The 17,987-nt window shown below is 36.2% G+C and overlaps 1 protein-coding gene across 1 annotated transcript in view; it reads left to right on the forward strand.

The window, feature by feature from the left end:
* LOC110451069 (solute carrier family 23 member 1-like) overlaps positions 1-9,100 on the forward strand; it is a 22,771-nt gene extending 13,671 nt beyond the window's left edge. Inside the window, exons 6-11 of the mRNA XM_021498919.1 lie at positions 1,239-1,359; positions 2,434-2,590; positions 3,142-3,395; positions 6,334-6,607; positions 7,467-7,562; positions 7,868-9,100. Of these exons, the coding sequence (XP_021354594.1) occupies positions 1,239-1,359; positions 2,434-2,590; positions 3,142-3,395; positions 6,334-6,607; positions 7,467-7,562; positions 7,868-8,154 (1,189 nt within the window). The 3' untranslated portion in view covers positions 8,155-9,100. The remainder of the gene's footprint in view (positions 1-1,238; positions 1,360-2,433; positions 2,591-3,141; positions 3,396-6,333; positions 6,608-7,466; positions 7,563-7,867) is intronic.
* Positions 9,101-17,987: the final 8,887 nt, after the last annotated feature.

Genomic DNA, 17,987 nt, shown 5'->3' on the forward strand with positions numbered 1-17,987 from the left:
TTGTTACTGTTATTGTTGTTACTGTTATTGTTGTTACTGTTATTGTTGTTACTGTTATTGTTGTCACTGTTATTGTTACTGTTATTGTTGTTATTGTTATTGTTGTTACTGTTATATTTGTTACTGTTATAGTTGTCACTGTTATTGTTGTTACTGTTATAGTTGTTACTGTTATTGTTACTGTTATTGTTGTTATTGTTATTGTTGTTACTTTTATTGTTGTCACCGTTATTGTTACTGTTATTGTTGTTATTGTTATTGTTGTTATTGTTATTGTTGTTACTGTTATAGTTGTTACTGTTATTGTTGTTACTGTTATTATTGTTACTTTTATTGTTGTCACTGTTATTGTTACTGTTATTGTTGTTATTGTTATAGTTGTTACTGTTATATTTGTTACTGTTATAGTTGTCACTGTTATTGTTGTTACTGTTATAGTTGTTACAGTTATTGTTATTACTGTTATAGTTGTTACTTTTATAGTTGTTACTGTTATTGTTGTCACTGTTATTGTTACTGTTATTGTTGTTATTGTTATTGTTGTTACTGTTATAGTTGTTACTGTTATTGTTGTCACCGTTATTGTTACTGTTATAGTTGTTACTGTTATTGTTACTGTTATTGTTGTTACTGGTATTGTTGTCACTGTTATTGTTACTGTTATTTTTGTTATTGTTATAGTTGTTACTGTTATATTTGTTACTGTTATTGTTGTTACTGTTATTGTTGTCACTGTTATTGTTACCGTTATTGTTGTTATTTTTGTTATTGTTATAGTTGTTACTGTTATATTTGTTACTGTTATTGTTATTACTGTTATAGTTGTTACTGTTATTGTTGTTACTGTTATTGTTGTTACTGTTATAGTTGTTACTGTTATTGTTGTCACCGTTATTGTTACTGTTATAGTTGTTACTGTTATTGTTACTGTTATTGTTGTTACTGTTATTGTTGTCACTGTTATTGTTGTTATTGTTATTGTTGTTACTGTTGTTGTTGTTACCGTTATAGTTGTTATTGTTGTCACTGTTATTGTTGTCACTGTTATTGTTGTTACTGTTATTGTTGTTATTGTTATAGTTGTCACTGTTATAGTTGTTACTGCTATTGTTGTTACTGTTATTGTTGTTACTCTTATTGTTGTTACTCTTATTGTTGTTACTGTTGTTGTTGTTACTGTTATTGTTGTTACTGTTATCGTTGCTACTTTGTAAATGATGTTGTTGTGATTATTACAGAACTATTGGCTTGGTCTTCATCTTCTCCCTTTATCTACGTAATATTGTTGTTCCGACGCCATCATGGAGCCGACGCAAGGGGTGTCATGTGATAAAGTTTCCATATTTCAAACTACTTCCGGTAAGTAGTGCACTCACCTGAATCAATTATGTGATATTACCTTCGTCTAACGTGTACGGGCGTAGTCCTTGGTGTTAAACTTTACTTACTCTAAACTTCTTTTCTGAAACCAAAGGTTGGGGCATTGTCCAAAAAGAACAATTTTCAAAAAGTCTTCTCTTCAAGATCGCGAGTTAGCTAAAATATTCCATCAGTAGGACAGGGACATGAAAAACAGTGCCGCGACATTGGACAATAAGCAAAAGATTAAATAGGGTTTACAGGGTTCATCAAAGCTCCCAAAGACAGATGTAATGTTCGGATAACGCCCAAAATAGGTGTCTAATGGATTTGCTTAGGAAAGTAGTTTTTGGATGAACGTTCGGGGATATATAGGGGAAATTATGACATTTCCAAGACCTAGTAATTACAGAGCTTTTCCTTTTTATTTGTGAGCATGTACGACTTCCTCCTTATTCCATCCCTCTGACTCTAAGTTAAAACCATACAAATATATAGGGAATGGGGTCCTTGTTGACTGTATCTCGTGGGAAAAGGGAGGTATATCATAAAAGGGAGGTTTATCATAAAAGGGAGGTGTATCATAACAGGGGGGTATATCATAAAAGGGGGGTAAATCATAAAAGGGAGGTATATCATAAAAGGGAGGTAAATCATAAAAGGGAGGTAAATCATCAAAGGGAGGTATATCATAAAAGGGAGGTTTATCATAAAAGGGAGGTATATCATAAAAGGGAGGTATGTATATCATAAAAGGGAGGTATATCATAAAAGGGAGATAGGTATGTCATAAAAGGGAGGTATATCATAAAAGGAAACAAAAACATAACTCTTATCTGAGCGACATTAAGTACATAGAAAGACTAAAGCTTGGAAGATTCTTTCAATATAGCTTTGCACTAAAGTTCCTAGTTATAAGGATACTTTTTAAAGATTATATTGTATGATATTGGGCTGGGTAACGTTTGTATAAAAGGGACCTTATATGAGGATAGTTTGTTCATTGACTCATATCAAGTTCTTTTGACCACAAATGTGTATCTTCATATCATAATTGATATTTTCTCCTTTCAGGTGTTGCTAGCCGTAGGTCTGTCCTGGAGTTTATGTGGAATTTTAACGGAAACGGAAGTATTCTCCTCAAACAGTTCACTTCCGGAATACTGGGCAAGGACTGACGCTAGAACTCACGTTCTGTATTCTACAGAGTGGCTGTTTTTTCCATATCCATGTAAATACTCGCTATTTATTTAATTTTATTTTGCACTATGTGCTACTGTAACATATTTATGGTTCAATGATTAAAATGTTGTACTTTGTCAGAATAGGATAGCCACAGCAGAAGACGTCCTGGTGAGTATCGGTTATTGTAGAAGTCACTACTGATAGATAATGTATGTCAGTTGTTAGTCACTAACTATCGAAATATCTATTTGATATCATGTCAATGATCGTTATGACAAAATATATTAAACAAATTTCCGTCATTGTGATATACAGAAAAACACTACATACACAAGGACAAAATCTGGACGCAAGGTCGAAACGAGCATGAACTGATGTAACACAAGAAAGGGGGAAGACCGTCGCTTTAAAACGTCATGCTAAATATTACGTCATATTTTGTTAGCTGTACTATGTTATGTGGTATTAAGTCAACTGTAATATGTCATTGTACAGGACAGTTTTGCTTTGTTTTCAGTTTTAAATGTCTGTAGAATCGTAGTAATCAACTCTATTTCGCCGCAATGACAAACATACGCTCTGACTTGTATATTATAGGTCAGTGGGGATTGCCGACGGTCAGTATCGCTAGCTTCATGGCCATGTTGGCAGCTACTGTAACGTCGATTATTGAATCGGTTGGAGACTACTATGCATGTGCCAGAGTGTCCGGGGCTGCTCCCCCTCCAGCGCACGCAGTTAACCGCGGCATTGCCATTGAAGGGTTCGGGAGCATTCTGTCAGGGTTAGTTGGATCTGGTGGGGCCACGACATCCTACAGTCAGAACATCGGTGCAATTGGCTTCACAAAGGTACGTACTACTGACAATAGTTGCATCACTGTGTTGATGGTCCGCAACAATAAAGCATATTATGTTCATTATAGTCATAGCCTAAATGATAACTTAATAAGAGCGTAGCTCTTGGGCGCCGACGGCGCCCGAGCGAAGCTCTTTAATGGTAACACATGCGTGCGTAAACAGAGTTGCTTCCCCTTTCTACACCTTGCCCTTGATTTGTTTCGTCCGGAAGTAGCCCTCCAGTGGGGAAACCGGATATGTATCCTTGAAGCAAAGACAATATCGAGTATCACCCTATACATGAACATCTTCATATAGTGAAAACAATACCCATTTTTAGTACTTGTTTATTTAGATAAAAACTAATATACAATCTGTGTGAAAAAAAATCTATCACATAAATTTTGATACTGGCATGAAACGTCGTTCAGAGATTATCATACGATGACGTCACAATCACGCCACACTCCATCGGCCTTCATCGGTTATTTCTGGAAGGATGAAAAATAACCGGGAAATCTTGGAACTGATGGCCGTTGCATTTATCTCTTTGTCGTTGCTTCATGACTTTTTAATTTCAGTTTTTGACACAGGCACAAAAAGTAAAAACGCGGATGTTTTCTGAAGATCCTTTTTGTTATCAACCAGGTTCTGTTAATATTTCTACCGGGAGATATTTTCAAAAAGAGCCGCATGAAACCAATAGGTAAACGTGTACATTTATTTTCATCGTCTAAAATTTCATCAGCTTTTGATTTCCATTTATTGAGGATATGAACGAAATAATTAACATTTTTGAAAGTCCGGTTATAGTCTTTACATTATTTATGTATGCATCACCACTCATAAAAGAAACAATAGATAATTAATTTATGTCGAAATCAACAATCAACGCCCTTTTTCAGCAACGTATAACTTATAACTATAGTTACAGACAGAAACTGTTTAATTGTATTTGGCATCATTCGTGTTAAACCTCCGTGACAGTTACAAACATTTAAATTCAATCCGGTGTTTCAGGATGGAACAGGAATTCTAAACATCGATATAACGTCATTCTCAATTCTTCATCAAATTATTGCAATGTTTTCCGTTTTTTAATTTCATTTTTTTAACTAACAAATCTATACATTTACTTTTATAGACATATGGTCAAATATGTAATATGCACTTTTTTCTATTGCAATTACCAAACAGTTTTTTCCCACCTTATTTGAATCATTCTTTTTGTGACCTCACGGAAGCACGCAGAGGATTTATTTCTTAATGTGGGAGGAAGCCGGAGTATCCGGAGAAAACCCGCGTGGTCGGGCAGGTAACCGGGATTGAATCCGGACATCTTGGTGAAGACGAGCGCGCTATCCACTGCGCCACCCGACGCATCATATACGTTACGCACAACTATCTGCTTTAGCTTTGAAAATGGCGTCATTGATGCAAAAATTTAATTGTGTATACATTTTTACCAATCATCAACGATGCAAACAATCTACATATGGGAGACCGGGGAAAGTAGGGCCACCCCTGGTATTTTTGTTTTTGAGCTAATATTTACAACTTTAAAGATATTTAGTTGGCTAGGCATTCACATGAAAAAATGGCAAGGAAAACTCTAATGTAAAATTACTAAACAAATTACTTTTGAGAAAGAAAATCATGATCTCGCTTCTAGTGATGCGAACTTTCGCTAAAAAAATACGGCCAAACGTGTAACACACTGACAGCTTCAAATGATATACATGGACATAAAAAATATCAATTTGGGACCGGACAGTTTCAGCCAATGATACCGTGCGGCAAGTTCGGCCCATGTAACACATAAAAAGTCGAAAAGTTGACGGTAAAATCTGACGTTGCATGCTTTACTGATAACGTCATAATTAAGCTGATTCCATAGGGCCGAACTTACACGAATGCCGACAGGTAAAAATTAAATAATGTTCAAAAACGGTCGTGCTGCCATACTTCCTAGAACGGGCTTTAATAAGAATGGGCCGAATTTGCCCCGAACTCCCCTATTGTGTCGGTCTTAATCTCATTAGAGTTTATGTTTTATTGTTATCACTCGACTAGCCGAATTTAAATAAATTTTATCTTGCCTCATTCTAAAAGCTGTATTATCTCATTCTAAATCAGTAAATATCAGAGATCAACAAAAGCTTCGCTCTTTTAAGGCTTTGCCTTTTCATATTACTGTCGACGTTTATCTATAAGCGGTTAACTTCCATTGTCGACAAAAATATAACCGGTTTACCATTGATAGCTTTTTCTAAAATAGATTGTTCACGACGCACTTTAAGTACCGATAAGATCAATAAAGGCGTGCTATATTGTATAAGAGTACATATGGTATCTGGGGTTTCCCTCAGATGACGGTGACATTTTGACCCTAGGTGTTGTTACATGTACCGTTAAACAAATATAATGCCTATCACGCGCAACTTAAAAAAGGAGATTTTTGAATTGTTAAAACACATTGATAATTACCGTTTACTTGTCCTCTGATGTTTTACTAATTGAACACAGACTTTGAGGTTTTAAGTAAGATGGTGGCTAACATGAACCATACGTGTATCCTTGTTTGCATACATTCCTATTTGGTGTATTACACTGTATCCCGTTGTTATGTCACCCGTTGTCATTTCAAACTGTTTGATATTTGCATGTTGCATTTTCTCCCTTCGATAGGAGGTTATAAAATGAAACGTTAAAGGCTATTGTGAAAGTTGACATTTGAAATGTCTCAGGCATGGTATATCCAACGTAGATTATGATGAAATGTTATTAAAAATGACGACAACAGTGTGTGTTGAGGTAATGAAAACATGCGTATTTGGAAACAACTTATTCGTTTTAATTTTAACGAATATAATATATTTTTGCAAAGTAATTGTTTTGACTCGCTGCTATCAAACAGGTAAACCTATAATGCTTTATATATCTCACACAGGTAGCCAGTCGCGGAGTGTTTGTGGCAGCGGGAATCATTTTTCTACTCAGTGGGGTGTTCGGTAAATTTGGCGCGATCCTTGTTATGCTTCCGGATCCAGTTTTGGGTGGTATAGTCGTCATCAGTTTTGGAATGGTGACGTCAGTGGGACTGTCTAACTTACAGTTCGTGGACTTATCGTCCGGCCGTAATCTGTGTATCATTGGTTCCTCACTCATAATCGGACTGATGGTGCCTAAGTACCTGAATGACAACCCTGGAGTTATTAACACAGGTACGGTAGTTTGTACGTGGGTGTTCTTGATAGAAACACCTGCAGTTAATTTTTGTTTGTATTTTATTTAACGTTCTATAAACAGTTAAGGTCTTTTAAGGACGCCATTCATGTGTTTGGTGTGCGCGTGAATGTGTGCATTAGTGCTAGAGGCAGGATGTGTTGGTGTATTCCTCCTTGTGATCTGATGCCGACTTTATAGAGCTATCTCACTGAAATACCATGATGAGGGCAAAAAGCACAATACTCCACCTGATCACATTATACTGACAACGCTTACGGATAAACCAGACCAGTCATTACCCTAATAGCTGAACGTAAAGCAGGGCATAACAACTATCATATCATATATACTTCCGTTAATCCCGGCTAAAGACAGAATCCATTGCACACGTAGGCCAATGCCCCCTTAGCAGAGAACACAGAAGAACCCCCTAACCCCCCCCCCCCCCCCTTTCTGGGTCTTCCTATCTCTTACGACATTTAGTGGGATACAGCAGGCGTGTTGTTTTCCCGAACCCCGTAAGGGAGACAAAATTGTGTGGCAAGACATCGCAAGAGATATGCCATGGAACGGATATGAATGATGTTGTGAACCGACCGATAATTCAAGCACTTCATGCAGTATTACAAGAGATGATGGTCAAAACTATGGAACGAAAACAGATAATTTGTTTAGCTGGAGGTAGATTGACGCAGTTGAACTGATTTGGGTACACGATAACTATACTTTGTAAATCACAATGTCTGATGACCAACTGAATACGTACTATATTTTTACTTTTCTAGGGTAATATTCTAATCAGCATTGATATACCCATTAACATATATGCTAATCAAAGATATTTTTCGACAACAGGTATAAACGAGTTGGATCAGGCTCTGGTGGTATTATTGAGCACGGCCATGTTTGTTGGGGGCATGCTGGCGTTTATCCTTGATAACACAGTTTCGGGTAAGTACAAAATGTTTAGACATTCTAGTTTTGGGTGTGTCCAAATGTTTAAATATATATCACAGTTCTGGGTGTGAACAACATTTATAAACAGTACTGGTCCTGAAATGTACAAATGCATCAATTAATATAGTTCCATGTATTTACCAAGTGTATTAACACTTTAGTTCCGAGTTTGTACAAAATATATAAAAAACAATGTTTAAACTATACAGTTCCGGCTTTTACAGTCATTAAAATGACAGTAAGAAAGTTAGTATATGAGATCAGTATTTCAAAATAATCCTTACTTCCTTATTTACTAGGAACAGACGAGGAGAGAGGAATACTGCTTTGGCGATGTCAGATCTCCTCTACATCCGTTGATAGAAAGGATGTCACAGAGGAGTCGACAGTCAACCCACTGGCTCTTTACGATCTTCCATTAATAACACCCCTCCTACACAGAATAAAATGGTGTAGATTTGTGCCATTCATGTCTACGTTTGAATATGACAGTTTGTCAAAAGACACGTGTTGTACGGACAGTGACGGCACCATCGATCAACAACATACATTAAAGTCAAACGAAAACAATAGTAATGACAGCTAAAATCCCATGTTAATCTGCAGCATTTAAAGACGATGAAGCCATTCCGACCTATTGAATTTTGTACATAGGATGTTGAACGGCATAAATTCCATTATCCTGTCAGTAATAGTAACCAGATATTGAGTCACGCCAGGTGCAGGATTACGAGAGTTGTGTTCCTTCCACGTAGCGACGTGTTTCTAGCTGTAAACTTGGTGTATGTAGTAGGCTGTACACACATTGTCATTAGCATGTTGATTTGGGGTGCTTTATTGAACATTTATAACGTAAATCTGATTTATGAGGGTTTTACTCCATCTGATACAGTAGGAACTTTGTTATTTCATGTGGTAAATCAGTCAATGTAAGATTGCTTGTGAGTGTTGGAACATTGTATCATAATGTATCCGTTAACTTACTGTTCCTCCCGTCCTATGTAAATGAAATAACTTTCCCTGTTTCTATAGAACAAAGTTAGTTTCTGTATTTACATGTAACCTTAGGAACGCTGTTTAGGAAAGATTCCGAACATATTGTTCATCTGTAAAATATATATGCACTAGTGAGACTATCATTTGCTCGTGTGGATGGTAAGTGATGTGATGGCAGGGATTGCGGGACGATGACACAGCGGATTGAAGTATGCAGTGAAAATGTGGGTCGTATATCTAACGTACGGTAATACAACTCCAGTATAAATAGATACACAAATGTAGGCCAGAACTCATGTACATACCCAGTACATGTCCTTATCCAGTAACTGGTGACATTTACATTTCAGTTTCTAATATCAAACAAAATTCCACACACAATGTAAAATAACAAATGGAATTGTGGTATCACATCTCATTTCTAGTCGTTTTTTGAGTTAATTAATTCCGTAAAGTCCAGTATGACTTTTCGATATTTTTTTTATTCAGACAGAAATTTTCATATACATAAATATACACAAAAACACACACCTGTACAAAGCATACATACGTACGTACATGCATGCATGCATTCATACACACATACATACATACATACATACATACACACATATGTATACTGAACACAATAACATTTACTCAGGATACATGACATATGAAAATATTGTAAACATACACACATTCCTACAGGAATGCATAAACATAACATATTACATGCAGTTTAAGCAATAATGCAAACCAAAACGGATACTTGAGCATGTGTCACTTTTGATCTCTAAACTGTTTCATTACTGCATTATTACAAGGGGAGTCATCAGAACATATATACATGTGTCAATCGGGGAATGCATACATACATACATACATACATACATACATACATACATACATACATACATACATACACACACACACACACACACACACACACACACACACACACATACATACATACATACATACATTACATACATTACATGCATACATGCATGCACACATACATACATGCATGCACAAACATATATACACATATGCATACATACACCTATGAATACAGACATGCATGCATGCAGATATGCATACATATACACATATACCCATGCCTAATAATGTACAAGTATATCCATCCGTACATACATAAACATAAACATACACAAACAAACAAAGACATAAACATAACCATCTCCAGCACATATACACACATGCAGGCATCCACAACATACACGGATAGACGTCCTTAAATTACCTAAGCTATTAATAGGACGTTAAACAAAATAAAACCAAACCAAACCAGATCATTTTCGGTAGGATTTACATTTTAATTTTACATGTAGATATAATGTTTTCTGTACTCTTTTGAACAATTTATATAGTAGGTAAATATTGGTGACATCTACTGAAGACTTGTGAGTAGAAACAAAAGTTTGATGGGACGTAAAGTGTACAATGGAATTAGAGGCGTCCGTCCAACCTCAATTTGGTTTCTGCAAGATAACTTGCTGAAATATCGTTTGATTTTTTGAAAATCAATATGCTTGTACATTATACTGTAATGAGACTGAGGTTAAGATCGAAGTTGGGCAACATCCACGGATAATGAATAAGCGTACTGTGCTCTGATTGGTTGTGGAGGTTTCTGCACAATAACTTTAGATAAGATAAGATCCGATTACGATGACGCTTGGTCAATATTTATATTATACAAAGACTAAATGTAAAAGTAAGCAAACAATTTGCATAATTTATTAGAATACTGCTACATGTATCAAATTGATGGACGAAAAAGAAATATCTTCTGTTGTAATAATGTAAGACGAATCGATTATTTGCAAAAGGTAATTTCGTATCGGTTGGGCGTTGTGCTAGCCTACACCTTAGTAATGGAGAGGATCGTGTATTTGTAGATACGACTTAAGCTGATCCGTACATGATAAAGCCACAATCGAACATATCATATAATAGGTCCCAGTTCTTGATTTGTTTTCTTACATATCGAAGTACACTTACAAATACAAAATGGCATTTGCGACCACAACTACAGTAAAATGATTAATTAATTATATGAAGTTGAATTGCTGGTAATTTTAAGTCTCCGTCCCTCAAGGAAAGACTCTATTTTAATCGCTAAAGATAACCCATTTCAGTTTTTCATCAACTGCTTTGCCTATTACCAATGTTTTTTACTGATTGTACATAAAGGACATTTTGGAATTAGCATGCAACTTGGCATAGATATTATATGTTCCATACTTATCCTACAGTGCTTTTTTACATAAAACAGTTTTTCTTGTGCTTTGGAATACCAGGACTAATGTGCATCTCCTTGATCAACACCAAGTATTTCCTTACAATACCAGTCTATATGTATGTATGCATGTAGATAAAACGGGCTCACTTAAGTGTTTATAGTGGTCAGAGGTGTATATGACATGCTAGTCTGATCAAAGCCAGACGTTTCATGCCTTGGAAACGCGTTTGTTGACACTTTTGTGATAAAAGCTGGCGTATGCAGCAGCAGTAGCGATTGGTAGGCATTTCACATCATCAATGCAAACATGATTATTGCAGATATTCTTGATATTTGAGGTAGAGAAAGTGGTGTTTACATTCGCAACAATAATGGGCGTGATGTATGATGCGATAATCACAAAAACAGCAGATAAAACCCAAGGAAGAAACAACACCTACACTAATTCATCATAAGCTCCGGACAAACATAGTAAATATGGCTGTAATTAGCGATCCACGTGAAACATCTAGAGCTTAGATATAAAACCAGTTCCATTAAGTATCAGAAATAGTGTAAGTTGGGTAACAATACGGTGTTATATTATTTTTTGTCAGGAATATTATATATTTTTCAATAATAAAAAAAAATGAGTATTTGAATTCAACTGACTGTTAATTTGATATTTTCCAAAAAACATGACAGGAACAAACCTGTTTCCATATTTTACCCATAAAATGTTTTCAAAACATGTGTTGTAAATACGGCGACGGGCTGGAAACGGTTCAGTACAAAAACATATGATTGAATCCATGCATTACGTCCGTCAGCAGAAGGTCAAATATGACCATATGAACACAGCGAATAAAGGCATACTTTATGTCATGTACGTTTCAGTCGTATTGACAGGCATTGTTGAAAAAGAGACGACTCGCATTAGCTATTTGAAAGGGTCTCTATATTAACATTTCATAACATATTTTGCAATTTCTTCGCCATCTTTAGGTGTCAAATAAGGGTTTTGTTTTTGCTGCGGTAAAGTATGATTTATAGAGTAAGCATCCTATTAATGCGACAGGGTATTACTTGCGTGATTGGATTAAGGGCCGCGTGTGTTGGCAAAAACGGTGTCATACAACAGTGCATTTTAAATAATCAAATAAATGTATATTAGGTTGGGATTTGAGTGTTTCTATTTCTCTCTTGTGTGTGTACTGTTTTTACATAGCTTTCCTTCACTACTTTAAAGTGACCACTTCCGTGTTAGCGTAACATGGCTTCTGATTGGACAATAGTTCGCTTTTATAAATTCTCAAAATGAATCGGGGTTCTTATTTTTTGAGGGCCTTTTTCTTTGAACATCAAATGAGAGACGAAACATGAAGCACATCTCCTGCTCCACCGTAACGGCCGACTAATGTGGGGGCCCTTTGCAGACTCGGGGTTGGTGTCTTTCTTGTCTATTTAGGGGACATTGACGAAATCAAGAACAAACCTGCTCTATCCCACCCATGTGTATCGTAAAAGTGATTAATGTTGCCCTGCAGAATCGGGAGGTTTCTTCGGTGGACATAGAGGAAACCAAAATTGATCTGCTTCCCCCATTACAACAAATATTTTTAGATTCCTATATATCCTGTCTTCTTTCGGTTCTATTTACTTTTTCGCCTGGCGGTGTCTCCCTAGGCACCCGTCCTTATACGACCCTGGCTGTTGTCAGGACGTTAAACAACAAAGATGATACCCCATTTTTACACGCATTATCTTCCACTAATATTTTCCATTTTATGGTTTCGTGGTTATTGATCATAACCTGTCTCCTGCATACACACACGCAAGCACGCATACTCTTTAGTTTAAACATATTTCATTGTACAAATTTACAAATGGATCGGACAACAAGTTTTTACAACTAAATATAGAGTCCTCTCCTCGATACATATTATAAAAATAGTGTATATTTTTTTGGGGAAAGGGAAAAAGATAGGTTGGGGAAGGAAATTTGGGGTGGGAGGGGGTGGGGGTGATGGAAGGGAGGGGTGTTACCTAGTAAAGTAAACGTGTAAACTGATAAATCGATCCGCATTTGAATAAACTATAAATTATACAGATTTCATGACAGGCATTCTGGTAGAGTAATTTAAAAATGAACAGAATCAATGTAACAAATAAATCAGGCAGAATAAAGAAATTCAATTTCATAAACACATATAACAACTTACACATAAATAAAAATAGAAAAGTAATTATAACTATCAAAACCTATTGCTGGATTTGATGAAATGATGCACATGTCTAAAGATATTTATGTTGTTTTCTCTACACACATGGAGGCACGTCCTTAAATAACCTTGGCTGTTAATAGGACGTTAAACCAAATCAAACCAAATCGAGATACTTATCCCTTAGTTGAATATAATACGAAACATGGAGCATATCTCAAGTTATAAGTAAAACCCTAATCGACTATACAAGCGTTAGGGCCCTGTCTCTCTTTACTTGTAATTACTTTCACTTTTATGTTCAATTGATGGCCTGGAGGTCCCATTTTCCTAAGCATAATTTAAATCGAAAAACGGTACACATTGAAAGTTTTAGGCAAACACTAAATCGACTCTACAAGCGGTAGACCCACCCTTTCTCTAATATTTCCAACGTATGGCTTGAAAGTCCTTTTCCTTTAGCAAGATATAAGGAGCAACAAAAAAAACGTTTAAAGGAATAGGTAAAGACTGAATCGACTATATTAAGGATAGGGCCAACCCCTCGTAAATTTACTCGTACTATCTTTTTCTATTATTTTTCATTTTATGGCTTGGAGGTAATTTTCCAAAAGCACGACCCAAGGAGAAACACGGGGTTATTGAAGTTATAAGTAAACACTATTTCGAAGGAGAGCGAGTGTTATGTGATATATTTATGTATATAAATATATATGTGATATATGTGTGTGTGTGTATGTTTGTTATATTGCAGCATTTGATGTTGCAATAAAAGTGTCTACGATATTCATACAGAACGTGTCGACTGTAACAAACACTGCCAAACGGATACAATCTTAGATTGTTTGATTTCCTCATAAGAGCCAAGGTCACATGAAGACGGGTGGTTTTTGAGCCCTGATAAAAAGGAAAGAGAAGGGAAGTGAGAAAAGTAGGCAACGATCTTGAGAATAGAGTTTGTGGCAGGTTTTGATATCATTAATCTTTATGAAACTTTATCCTTTTTGTAAATAGTTGTATTTGATTTGATCTATTTTTATTTAACCTCCTATTAACAGTTAAGATCATTTAAGGATGTGTCTCCATGTGAGTAGTGTGTGTGTGCTTGCTTGTGTGTATGGGGGAGACAGGGTATGTTGGTGTTCTTGCCTCCTTGTGATAGCGCGGATCTGATACCGACTTTTTAGTGATATCTCACTGAAATGCCATGCCGAAGGCACCCAGCACAGCATTCCGCCTGTCACATTATACTAACAACGGGTGAACCAGTTGTTGCCATTTCCCTAAATGCTGAACGTTAAGCAGGGAATAACAAATACCATTTTTAAGGACTTTTGTATGTCCCGGCCTTGGGACAGAACCCATGATACTGATAAAATCATGTAGACCATTAACTTATATACCCAATAAGTGTTAAAATTTTATTCCGAGTGTGGTAATATGCTCAAACTGGAAGCGCTTCAGAAACATTTATGGTAGCTAAGCGATTAGTTCAGTCGATATAAATAGTCTGTCTACTTTGATTGGCTCACTAACATACTTTACACGCAGTGATTGGTTACCTGTAACCATTCGTAGAGGCACGATAGTCTAGTGGTAGGACGCCGGGCTTGTGACCGAAGGGTTGCGGGTTCGCGCCACGCCACGGCACGGCAATGTGTTGTATCCTTGAGCAAGATACTTTACTCCGCTTGTCCCAGTCTACTCAGCTGTAAATGAGTACGCGGTTGGGCAGTGCTAGAATTGTTGTATGTTCCCCAGGGAGTTGAGAAATGTACTGGTTAGTTGCAAAGGCCCTATAACCACGGATAATAATTTGTGAACCGCTTTGAGACGACCTACGAACTAGGTTGTGATAAAGCGGTATATAATAACTTCCAATTATTAATTATTATTATTTACAAGTGGGGAAATTTATTGCAAACAAAATGTGATTGATAAAGTCAGAGAGATCCGAATATTCATACAGGATTTTATGACATTGTTCTGCTATTCCACGCACGGCGGCGCTGTTATTTGGTTATGGTCGGAAATGGATAAAACCAGAGAGCTCCGAATTGTCATAACCATTTCAGGGTCATACTAATACTTAAACCAGACGGACAACCAGGACCTAGTGCTTTAATGTGTTTCTTTCATGCTTTTTAATGCAACTACCAACATTGATAAAGTTTATATCAAAAATATACATTGCATTCTGATTTAAAACAGAAATAGCATAATAACTTTTAAAACAAAAAAAACCATGCTGGTCCTGATAATCCGGTACTGGTATTATTGTGACCTGCCATCTTGCGTTGTAATTGTCATTGATTCTTATATTTTAAGTATTCATGTTATCTCTTTCTCATTGGATATTGCTGCCCCTGCTAGGGCATTTACACTAAATCACATATATATACTATGTAACAGGGATTGTACAGACATTGAAAAGGCCTGTTCCTCAACTGAGGAATAATCCTGCAGTTATGCGACGTAGCCTTGTTCACAACATGCGTATTAGAGAGAAACTCCACAGTACCACCTGACCAACAGGTCAACAGTTGTCCACCAAATTATATATATTTTAAATAACTTTCTCAGCATAACTACGCGAGCCTCTACATACCCATTTATCTCAAACTTTACTGTAACTGCTTACTCATAAATAATGCTGATTATAGCCCTCTTATCTTTTTGGAAAGTTAATACTTGTCTGTAGCTATGTCCATGCGTTTTAATTAAGTTCTTCCGTAAGAGTTATATCCCTTTATGTATACAACATTTCGCATGTATGATTTCATTTTTAACACGCAATTAACAGCTAAGGTAATTTACAAACATAATGACTGATATATTCTAAAATGTAGCGATATGGTGAAGATATATGAAACCAAACCATTGAATCCATTTAAGAAATGCGCTGATTTCAAACGACAGATTCTAATTTATCTTCCATAAAAAAATAATTTCATAAATTAATTAATTAGTTTACTGTACCAATATTATATGAAATATTTTAACATAAATCCGTTTGTCATTTATATATTTATACATGTGTTACGTATTTAAACCTATTTTTATATTTAGCTCGATGATTTCATTTTTGTGTTTGACCTTAATGACTCTCATCGTCACTATGAAGTCGGCATCAGATCCGCGTTATCACAAGGAGGCATATTTTTTTCAAGCATTAACTCTTAATTCTTTTAAAAAACTTCAAATAACAATATCCTAAGAACCATTGGGACTAGAGTCATGACACCAGGGTATGTTATGAAGACCAGCAGTGCAAATATTTTTCAAGTTCCACAAGGCCGAGGGTCATACTATTTGACCAGTAGGTACCTGGGATAAAGTGCTATAAGGTTTCGTCATTAAAAGGACCTTGACCTACTTTCAAGGTCACAGGAGTCAAATATGTAAAAAAAAATAAAAAAAAAATAAATATCCTACGAAGCATTTGGTCTAGAGTCATGATACTTGGGTATGTTATGTAGACCATCAGTGCAAATCATTTTCTTCATTACAGTAATGAGGTCAAATGTCAACTTCAAGTGCTAGCCGGAGTCAAAGGTCGACATGGGTTTAAAGCTTTAACAATCTTCTTTTCAAGTTCCATAAGGCACAGGGTCATGATATTTGGCCAGTAGGTACCTGGGTCGGAGTACTATAAATTATCCTCATTGATATGACCTTGACCCACTTTCAATGTCGCAGGGCTCAAATATGTTAAAAACATTAAACAACAATATCCTAAGAACCATTTGGACTAGAGTCATGATATTTGGGTATGTTATGAGCTTGAGCATAGCTAATGATTTGCTGGGAACTATCGACACCGATTGTGTGCAAAGTAATGGAAAACGTAGTAAAACGACACGTCATGGATTATATGAAAGAAAACAAGTTATTTAGCAATAAACAGTATGGTTTTATATCTGGCCAAAACAATACGGACAGGTGGTATGCAATAATGTACACTGGATACATGTATAACTGTAATTTCTCATCACAATAGTTAAGATTTTGTATAATTTTACAATGCGTGTTACACAGCATTACAGTGACCGTTAGACTGTCAGGAATTGGTTTGGCTCCCAGGTAACAGAACACAGGTAAATACCAATCTGATGAGTGACCGGAGTTTTACCTGGCCTGTGTCTGACACATTGAGCTGATTTGCGATACCATATGACCGTAAGGAAAAACGTTCGTCCATCGTGCGCACAAATGTGCGCAAGCAATGATCGTCCAACTTTTCATCATTCACACATCGTGCACACATCGTTCACACACCGCACATCGTGTAACGTTAATCGATCCCACAACTGTATATGGTCTTTCAAAAAGTGTTCAATACAGTTCCACATAAAAGATAAATAGAAAAACAAAAATATGTAATATTGTAAACTGGATTCAGGATATTTTGCATGGAAGAATGCAAAAAAGGGCATCGGTAAACGGCGACATGCAAACTGGGCAGAAGTCACATCAGGAGTTCCACAGGGATCCGTGCTGGAACCACTCTTGTTTATAACCTATATCAATGATTTTCCTAAAGTAGTAGAATCTGAAGCATACCTGTTTGCGAAAGATATGAAGGTTTTAAAACCTAATAGAAGGGTACAAAGAAGAGCCACCAAACAGCTTATCATGGATTACAAAACCTATCCTACCAAGAAAGACTAAAAAGCTGAACTGACCTATACTAACGTAGAGACGACACCGCGCGGATGTGATCGAAACAATCAAGATAGTACAGGGAGTATACGACAGCGAGGCATGTACGTTATCACAATGTAGAATAATGTAACGGAAAAAAACAGCACCAGAGGCCACTCATTTAAGTCCCACCCACAACAAGGTCTAACATATAAAAGAAAAAAATGGTAAAATGGCGTGTTCTTGTATTGTGTTAGGTGACAGTACCCAAATCGGATCACCAAACCATCATTATTTTATATCATTGAAAAATCTGAGGAGGAATTATAT

Source organism: Mizuhopecten yessoensis, unplaced genomic scaffold (genome assembly GCF_002113885.1).
Source record: "Mizuhopecten yessoensis strain PY_sf001 unplaced genomic scaffold, ASM211388v2 scaffold5789, whole genome shotgun sequence".
Classification (NCBI taxonomy): domain Eukaryota; kingdom Metazoa; phylum Mollusca; class Bivalvia; order Pectinida; family Pectinidae; genus Mizuhopecten; species Mizuhopecten yessoensis.